Here is a 10169-nt window from a genome sequence, read left to right as displayed (position 1 = left end):
AAATGCGGAACCGGCAATTCAACCACCGCACGAACTCGACAAACTACGCCGGAGTTCAGTCACTTGCCAGATGTCAAATGTCACGTGGTAGTGACAGTTGAGGACAAACCAAAAAAACTGTGAATGGCGAAACTAACTTTATTCGGTGAACCTGTGCCCCAAAAAAACAGGCTACACTCAATGTTCAACGAAAACAGTGAACACAGTCGGCGATCCTCGAAAATCTGATCAGCAAGTCAAGCGCGTCGGCTTTTAGAGATCAGTCATCGAATGTTCCAGAGTAATCGCTGGAACCCGCGTGCCTTCCACGAAGTTCTACGCCATTCGCGTCGCACATGCATGCAATAAAATTACACAAGGTTCGGCGAGAACGGACAGCGCATAGAAGCATCGATAACATTCTAGAAACTTCCTATACATGTAGACGCGTGCTGAGCTGAGCGACAACATTTCTTAGACGGTAAAAGCGCTCACCGTAAAAGATAAACGAGTTCGCGTGTCAATATGTCGCGTTGAATAAGACAAGCCCACTTGTAGAAACGTTGGCTCCTGTTTTCACCTTGTTCTGTATACTGTGGCGAGGAAACCGTATGTCGCTTTGAAGAAGACAAGCCCACTTGTCGAAACGTTGGCTCCTGATTTCAACTTGTTCTCGTTTTGCTCATCCTCTTGAATTTCCATTTACCACCTTCTCCCTGTTTTCCCTGGACATAACAAGATAGTGTGACATCGGGGTTTCAGTCTGGAGACCGAAACTTGCTGTGATAGCTACGCTGAGCCTGTTTAAGGAGCCGCGCTTTCAATAAACTGACTCTCAGCCTCGCTCCCCGTCTGCGTCTGCATCCCTCTTCAGGCCGCCATCCCGGCGGGGCCTAACGTGCCCGGCGTGGCGATCATTGCGGCCACGCCGACATAACAGGTGGTAATGTAAACTTGTAGGCACACAGTAGCTGCTTACCGCCCATGTTCTTAGCGTGACAAACAGACACATGCGGCTGGTTACAAAAACATGAACGACTTCTTGTGCTCTGAAACGCCTGCAAGTTCCAGAAGCGCTGATGCGTTTTGAGTGTTCATCTAGCCGTTCGTATGCGTGTTCATATGATGAGAACACGATCACGGTAATATGTTCAAAGATTTTCGCTTAATACAACTCATGAAAGAATCGCTAATAAGGTATCCAAATTTGGAGCGTGGCGTAAATTTAGTGAATATTGCAGCTATGTTTGACACTTTTATACTCTTCGGCAAACGAGCAGTTTGCCCTGGGGGACTTGGAAAGCAAAACGGACACCCTGCGGGCTGGCGTAAGGCTTTTCGACAGCGACTAATTGGATGGCCGCGGGTACAAGCGCTAGTAAATTAACGCTGAGTTTACGCATCAGGAATACGTGTTCTCTCAAAACAAGGTTGTGCGAAATTTTGTTCCATACGAATTACTCTCAAATAGCTTGAACCCTCTCAATTATCAACTCACTTCTCATATTGATTGTAGATAGCCGCTTAAGAATGAAGCATATTCAAACAGATACTACAGTAAGTCCACGCGACCACGTAATGCGTATTTATTGTTCACAGTTCACTCAGTGTTTGAGTTCCACGGGAACCTTGAAGCAGAAGAATTCACCGGCTGCATCCTGGCCCTTGAAAACAGCCTTTGCGGCCACCTTTAATGAAAGCGTAAAAGGAAACGTTTTAGTAAAAGAATACGATACATGTCGATGTCTTTGTGTCTCAATAAAATTACTTAGAGATCTTCTTTCTTGTAATAGTTGTTCAAATATAGCAGCCTAGGGAAGTATGAATTCAATTAAATGTTGTTATACAAGGGAAAGCTTATGCAACAAACACTTGAGTAGTTAATGGGTTTGTTTTGTCTGTTGCTGTTTATTTACTCTAGAGGAACGGTCTCTAGTATTATATTATGATAGTATAGACCCAGACGTCAACGCCACAAACAAGTTCATATATAAATAAACGACAAAATAACATTTTTTTCTGTTACGGCAAGGACGCGCCTAAATATTATTATACTGTATTCCGTTTCAGCAAGATGAAACTAATTTTTGCTAACGCGGTTCTTTAAAATCAAGTTTTAGCACAACAAAATGTACTTTATGTAGTGTTTCGACAAGTAATGTCACTAGTAGCGTTAAGGAGTTTGACTGTTAAAGGAGATGTTTTCTTAGCCTAAGAAATTAGATGTATCATCTGGAATTGGCTTTTCTTCGTTGTTTGAACTGCCTTGCTTGAACCCGAATGTTGCTGGGCACACTGTCTTATCTGGATTACAAAGCTGTACCAGCTCTGCGTTGTAAGCACTTGAAAAAAATGCTTTGCTAAATACTACATGGATTCGAAGAATTTAAGCATTTTTAGTATCGTTCCTTATAATAAATTTTGAAAAGCACGATAAAGATCGGCTTATATACAAAAGCAGTGCAGCCTAGCACAATAAAAGGTTATCTGTATTTTTTGTTTCTGTACATATCTTGCTTTATCAGTAAGTTTGCATAGAGCGGTAACCACTCTGCTAATGCAAGTTCGGCCCTAACGCTAAGTTCACCAATGTTTTAGACTCTCATGAATGATTGCTGTGAGTAACACTGCAAATTGAATACATACTTAGGCCGTACCTTTAGTCTATAAAATAAATAATGTATGCTCCAATCAATAGTATGGAGTAATTTCCACGTTAATATGATTCGCCCATTACTTTAGTATTGCTATCGTGCAAACTTAAACATCTGCGGAAACAAATTGGTCGTATGAAAAAGTCCCACCTCTCTTGCGCGGGCAAAACTTCGTCAGGCTTCTTAAGCGTTGACGAAGGTACGCGACCAAAGGGAGAGAAAAACAGAGGATCAAATTAAGAAACGATGTACTAACCGGTGGGAAGGTGGGGGAAAGGGTAAGATCGAACTTGGCCGTGTACTTCTCGCCGGCCTTCAAGGGGCAGCTCACACCCATGAAGTTGCAGGCATCGGTCTTGAAACCCGGGAAGGGCTGCGGCGCCATATCGCCAATGGCACCAAGCACACGGACTCGGAGGGTCTTCGAGTCGTGAGCTGCAAGTGGCCAGAAGGCACGTCAACACCAGATTTAGTCTTTCTTCTTCACATCTACCTCTCTCCTCCTCTTTCTTTTACTTTGATGAGGTTTCGGTATGGACAAATTGGAATAATAGATGCATGGTAGCTTTTAGCGCACACAAAAGGACAAGAATACACACAAGAGGATAAAAAACTGATAGGCATTAGTCTATATTCTGGCAGTTTTTTGTCCCCATTTGTGTGTGCGGAGTTGTAATCTACAATGGATTCTGTCTTTTGCACTTTAGTATAATGTGAAGAAAAAAGGACATCCAAAGATTCAGTGGTGATTCAATGTCTACGGAATTCTGCTGTTTAGTATAAGTTCGCGGCTTCTTTTCCCAACCGTGACGGGCTCTAGATGACTGGGTCTCGATGCAAAAAAAACTCGTGTTTCGTGCCTTGCGTGTACGTTCAAAAACCCTTCTGAGTTATAAACTATTTCGGAACCTACCCCCCCCCTCCCGCCCCACCCCGCCTAGACGTCATTACCCAGGAGCCGCTTTGAGAAATTAATCCCCATCATTATTCAACAGCATTACAGTCTGAATTCGCGAAACGAAACACGAAAACTGAGAGACTCATCCTTTAGTAAAGTAACCTTGTCAAAAAGGCAAGTGACAACGAAGCCAGAAATCTAGCATAGTGATAATTAACTCTGCATTTAACCAAAGTATTTGGGAAGGTGATTTATGCTTATCCCCATATTTTGATAAAAATAAAGGAGAGTAGCAGAATAAAACAGGTCGTCGCCGCTAGCAGCAAAATCCACAACTTCGAAACGACGCATGGCATGTTCTGGCATTTGAGCTGCAGTAGTAGCTGTGCACGTGGTCGTTACACATTTGAAAGATGAAAGACATTGCCACTACGTTAAGGAACAAATACGAGGAAATATGATAATATGAATTTTACAGCACACCAGGTCGGTCGCTTTCGTATGTCGTGGACTGTTTTTTTTTGTCTCACACCCATCATTTGCTCCTCTCAGCGCAACAAGATGGTGGGTCACAGCGTGCGATCAATAAAACTTACATCGGTAAAAAATTCAGGTGAGCCATTGAAATATGAAGCAATCATTATTATTATATCATCACCATATTGGTTTTCGAGGCAGAATTATACGCAAAGAAAAGAAATACAGGAGGGAAGGAGCAGGCTGGCAACTGTTACACTGAAAGGCTCACAACGTCTGCCCACTCTAGGTAGAAAGGCATAGAAATGTGTCATTACTAATTCCTGCGAATAACGCAGACACTGTTTGCTTAGCGTCGGCCTGAAACTTAAAAGGGACACTACTGTGTGCGAATAACTCAATAAAAAAGTATGCAATTCTTTTTAAAAGGCTGCTAAACGCACCCATTATAAAAATTACGCGTTCAAAATGAACCGAAATAAATGACCAAATAAAGCAGAGCACAAGCATTGAAAAGGAGACACTGGTACCGAGGCAGTGAATATTATATTCAGAAATGCGATACCATGCGCTTCCAAGGCAAAGCACTGAATATTGTAGGAGCTCTTAGGAAGTGCCTCACCAAAGCAATGGCTCCCAGCGGTGCTGAGAGCAAAAGGGGTTGGCACGTGTTTCTCCTTGAGACATGCTTTGATAAACATTGAATGAGGGGACGCACTTGACAGCGTGTTCGGATTGTATACTCCCATTTGCGACAATGGTCGGCACGCGAACACTCATATCATGGAGGTGGCGTTGAACGGGACTCAAGTGCACGCCTGAACAAGATATGTATTCTCGCGGTGGGAATGCCTTCGTTATCTACAGTGCCCCACTCGGCCCCATTCCTTACGAGCTTGGAAGTCGATCTCAACTCGGGGCTTGTCCGCCAACGTCACGGTGCACGGCAGCGTGGAGCAGTGGCTGAAGCGAACAGCAGCCACGTTGCTCGTGGATCCATCTGCGAAGGAAGGACAAAGTATGGTCGCATCATTCTTGTGAGTATTCCACCTATGTAACTACTGCAGTACCGCGGGCAAAACAAACCGCGTAGAAATCGTTTAAAAGGTGAACAAGGTAATTGCGAATTTGCAAACTTTTTTTGCAGTCAACATATAAATTGCGGTTTCGTTTCTTTACACATGGTGAAAGGAAACACTACAAAAATACAGGACCGCCTCAAAGCACAGTCTTGCTGATTAAGCCACGTCATGAGAAAAGAAGGACGACAGTCAAGAAAAACCCCAAATGGCCGGCTCATTAATTTTAAAAAAATATCGCCAGAGTTTTTGTCCGATGCAGATTCACCGAAGAAATGTTGTGCCTATGCAATAGCAAGTAATGAGAGACTGGACGTCGGGAACAAGCTCTCAGGTTATTTGTGAACCAACACGAGTGAAACAACACAGAGGACATCTCACCTGAGCAGGCCTCAACCTCGACTTGTGAGAGGTTGCCGTAGACGGCTGGAGCCACGAAGGCGATGAGGCAAAGCGCGAGGGCAAAGTGACTGGCCATTGTGACTGAAGGTACTGTAGGTAGTGTGACAACGGTGCGGCAAAACGGAATTTTATATGTAACGCGACCCCGATAACGCGAGAACGACGCCCACTTTGAAGACAATGGACAAGTCCGTCAGCAACTTGCGCTTTCTTATCCGAACCATCCGAGCAGCCTAGATAAACTAGCCGTGGCACGATATGGCCGTCTTTCACCGCCATTGACCACAGAAATCGATCTTATCAGTCAGGTGAGGTTGTAGGCAGGATGCCGTTCGATGAAGAGGAGTACAATGCAACTGCGTTAATGCCTACGTATAGAGTTTGTCGGGGATTTGCCGTCGGTGAACAGTCTCGGGCAAGCATCGATAAATACCCATATTATAGCATTACGTGCGGCACTGTGCCAAATAAGCGACGCACGTGGTTCGGAAGAATTCTATTATAGAAGCTGCTGGGGCACTCGAAACGCCGAATTGCCTACGTCAGTTCCACGGCATTTATATGTGGAAAAAAAGAATAATGAGAAAGGTGTTAAGCAGACAAAAGTTCCCTGAAACGCAAGTTTTTTCATGAAAATTGAAAAAATGGTTAGTGACACATAGCGCGATTTAATAATACTAATAAAAATTGACAAACACTTTCGCATACGGTAAAGAGGATGAAGGCCAAAGCGTGCGCGCTCCCGAGGCATTCATTAAACTGCTTGACACTCTAATTCGGATTCGTTGTTACTTCCCATTGCTTGCTTTCTCCCACCAAATGTCGTGGGTTCAAGTGCCCTAATAAACTGTCTCTTAATTATCCGTGCCTTAATTACCTTCGCCCTAAATAACACTAGAGGTAGAAGGTTCTAGTGCCCTAATCAACTCTAAATTAACGGTATATTGATTTCTTCGCCTTAATTAACACCAAGGTCGTGGGCTCGTGGACTTTGGGGGGGTCAAAAGTAGATTTTGTATCATAACCACACCTACGTAAGAATGCCTTTCCTATTACATATATATTGATTAGGCCGGTAGAATTGCCTTTCGGGCCTCGCTACCATGCGCTGTAGCAGATAACGATCGGCTGGCTTCAGGAAGCAGTTAAGTAGGTGTACACGGCTCTTCGCGGTCGGGGCCATCTTTGGGACGCACTTTGCACACCTGCATTACAGAGGAGGCTATCACCGGAAAGTCGAAAACAAGTTTATCCTTACGCTGCTTGCTCCAGCTCGTATTTGTCGGTGCCGTCTCACTCAACCATCTTCATAACACAAAATCGACTTTGCTTTTCAATGTTTAGCGGTCAACGTAGCCTTTTTAGCGCATTTTCGCTAGATTTAGCGACGTTTTGTGTGTTTAGCGACAGCCGTTTTCGTTCTGTAGTGACTAGGGACATCTTTAGCGGTTTGAATGAATAACTACAGAAACTTTAGCGACATTGAAGTTAGGAACGTTGCTTTAAAGATTGCATTTTAGAATGCACTTAGTTATTAAACAGCTACGTGTAAGCGGCTACAAACAATCGGCTTCACATAAATAGTGTTCCCTCTGTAATTGTGCTTCACAGCACAGTGGGCCTCACAAGCTTCACAATGGGCTCACAAAATTGACGTCTTTTTTACTGTTAAGAAATGCGATTTAATTGTCTTTATATAGTGTATATAGCATATAGTTTATATGGGGTAGGTTCGGCGGTATCACTAAATGGTTGGATTTGTGGACTTTCACAAGCGTAATAGTAAATTAATCCACCAAAGCCAATCGAAATAAATTCTACGCTCAGATCTTGATCACAGTAGGTGACTAAGATCGACTGAGTGTATAGAAAGGCGTAAATATCTGAGTGGTAGCGCTCGTTCACACGAATATAAACAAATTTATCGCGTTTCTCAAGCTTCCAGGTAGATCAAGGGCGGAAGCGGAGTATTCGACCTCTATAAAGTTCGCGTAATTGTTGTTGCCGTATTAACAAATACAGCCAGGCGCATTCCACAGAATCTAGTTCTCCTGTTACGAACGTCGAGAACCGGCAAAATTAGGTAATGATGTAAACTAAGGACCTTTTTTTTTTGTGCTAAAAAGCTACTTTGCGTTGTTTTGAGTCGTTCTCTGTACGTAACCATACAATATGAAAGTAAACGCACAATTTGCCCTGTCATCATCTGTTATGTAATTATATCAATAAGATAAAACCTCTCTACATCCACCTAATAAAATCAGTGTTTATCCGTGTCTGCATGGACATTAGACAAACATTGAACATGTAGGTAAATGATTTACTTCACCTCAACGTATATTGTGTCGATGTTGTGTGGTGCCATGTGATAAACGTATGATTTAATGTATGCAGACTCAACAGCTTCGTTGGTAATCCGTCCCCATATGAATATCGCGGCCCCACGAATTTTTTGAGCCTCATTCAATACAATGGCAATCAGAAAATTTCCTACATATATATACAGAGAGAGAGAGAGAGAGCCTATGCTGGAGTATGTTTATCTAGATCAATTACTCGTAGGAGAACCTGATCATGAGGAGGAAATTTAGAGAATAAAAATAGCATTGCACTGCACATCGCAGGTATTACCGAATCCTCACTGGGAGCTTACTACTGTCGTTGAAATATGAACTTCGCACGCGGAAGTTGCAATCAGCTAGCGCACGACAAGGGTAATTGGCTATCGCAAGGGAGGGCCTTCGTCCTGCAGTGGACATAAAAACAGGCTGAATACATACATATATATATACATATATATATATATATATATATATATATATATCGAGAGAGAGAGGGGGGGTATACTCCCTCTACAGTCTTCCTTCATCGACCATCGACTAGCGTTCTCATTCTGCTCGACTCAGCAACAGCGGTAATGACGGTAGTCAAAGCTGAGGCGACATCTAAGGCACATTGAAATCAGTATAGTGAATGCACTCTCCTATTTGCTCTTACACTAAAACTTCCACATAACTATGTCTATGGGACCCGAAAATTACACTCTAACGCCTCTACAGTGAAATGACCTGTATAACGAAGGACTGATTAGTTCCGCCTGAATTCCTCTTTCATACGCGTCGTGAACACGTCCACAACGAAGACCACTACAAAGAATTAGCCTATACACCGAGGAAATTTCGACATCCCCGATGGCTGATTTGTCGCTTTACGACGAACGCCGCGTAATTATTCGACCACTACCCTCTGCAGACGCCACAAAGGTGCGCTGTACGCTAACGCAAACGGCATGCTATTGAAGAGCATGCCGATGCCAGAAGTAATCCTGCTGCACTGCTCCAGGAATCACTTCAGTCGTATACGCTGCTTCTTTCAGTGCATCTGCGGTTGCAACGGCTGACGAATACGTTGCAGTTGATAAAAACATGATGATGTAATCGCAATTGACGACCTACGACGTCTTGAAAGCCAGCTAAGGCGGTAATGAGGCGCATTTCAATGAGCGCTGTGGTGATGAAAATCATTTAAATGAACCAAAGCTTTTTGACTGCAAGGAAGGCAATAGCGGCATTCGACGATCTGCAGCTTTACCTTACGTAACTGCTGCGTTTCGTCGCGGAGCATGCTGTCAACTTCGGTGCAATAAGGTTGGATCCAGTTGCACATTCTGTTAGACAAACTGTTAAAAAACATATTATGTAGGAACTTTTTTTTACAAGGTATGTACTGAATTGTTGTTAAATAAAGATTTCCTTTTGTTGAACGTGCTGAGTCTACTGTAGTGTGAGTGGTACGATGCGCGACCATTAGAGCGAAGTGACCTGCATAGAGAAATACTTCCTAGGTCCCAAGCCCTTCGTTATAAAGGCGTTTCTTTGGCTGCATTTTTTTGCATGAAGAACACCGTTGAATCGAAAGCACTTAAAGTATTCACGTGAACATTAATATATTTATCCACGAACAAACAAATTACGTATTTCTTGGCTCCGTACGCACTTGTCTCACTTACTAATGAAATTCTTTATAGACAACAAGCCCGTTGATGGTGTCTTGTACTCTTTCAAGGGAACGGCAAACTTTGTTAAAAGGTCTACCAACATGTACCGAATAAAATGCAAAGAGGGTGGAAACGGATAGAACCAAGCGTAGTGTCCTCTGCGAGCTGCCCTTTCTTTCCACCCTTCTTGTATTTTGCGCAGAACGTTACTTGTTCGATATCAATCAGCTAGTTCGATATAATGTACTTCTGCTTCTTAACAGGTCAGTGGGGTCGGACACCTGAACTGAAAACCGACGTATTTGCCCATAAGTTTCTCATGATTTACCCATATTTAGAAAATAACGAAATCTTTGTTAAATCGAGCCAGGCGTTCAGTTCACTTCTTTTCTTCGAGGTTTTCAATGCACTTAAAGAAATTGAATTCCGGGGTTTTACGTGCAAGACCATGATATGATTATAAAGCATACCGTAATGGGATTAATTTTGATAACCTGGGTTATTGAAGGTGCATCCATGCATGGTACACGGGCGCTTTGATGCGAAAGCACTAAATGGTTCATTGAGTGAAGAACCCGGCGTCTATCGGCCTCATTTTTGAACTATCAGTTGTGTCGTTCCGTTAACGCTGCCCTCAAGTTGCTTTCGTACAAAAACTAATTAACATATTAAAAGTTCATCTA

At 43.1% G+C, this 10169-nt stretch overlaps 1 protein-coding gene across 1 annotated transcript; it reads right to left on the bottom strand.

Annotated features, from left to right (window-relative positions):
* Positions 1–1541: 1541 nt before the first annotated feature.
* Positions 1542–5625, bottom strand: LOC135899591 (mite group 2 allergen Tyr p 2-like). The gene is made up of 4 exons (XM_065428898.1): positions 5469–5625; positions 4901–5008; positions 2890–3068; positions 1542–1667 (listed from the first exon to the last, which is right to left on the bottom strand). Exons 1-4 carry the CDS (start codon positions 5563–5565, stop codon positions 1584–1586), a joined length of 468 nt encoding a protein of 155 aa, XP_065284970.1. The 5' UTR covers positions 5566–5625; the 3' UTR covers positions 1542–1583.
* Between the last annotated feature and the right edge of the window lie 4544 nt (positions 5626–10169).

This window comes from Dermacentor albipictus, chromosome 4 (genome assembly GCF_038994185.2).
Source record: "Dermacentor albipictus isolate Rhodes 1998 colony chromosome 4, USDA_Dalb.pri_finalv2, whole genome shotgun sequence".
In the NCBI taxonomy this organism is placed as follows: domain Eukaryota; kingdom Metazoa; phylum Arthropoda; class Arachnida; order Ixodida; family Ixodidae; genus Dermacentor; species Dermacentor albipictus.
This window is presented reverse-complemented; position numbering and strand designations above follow the sequence as displayed.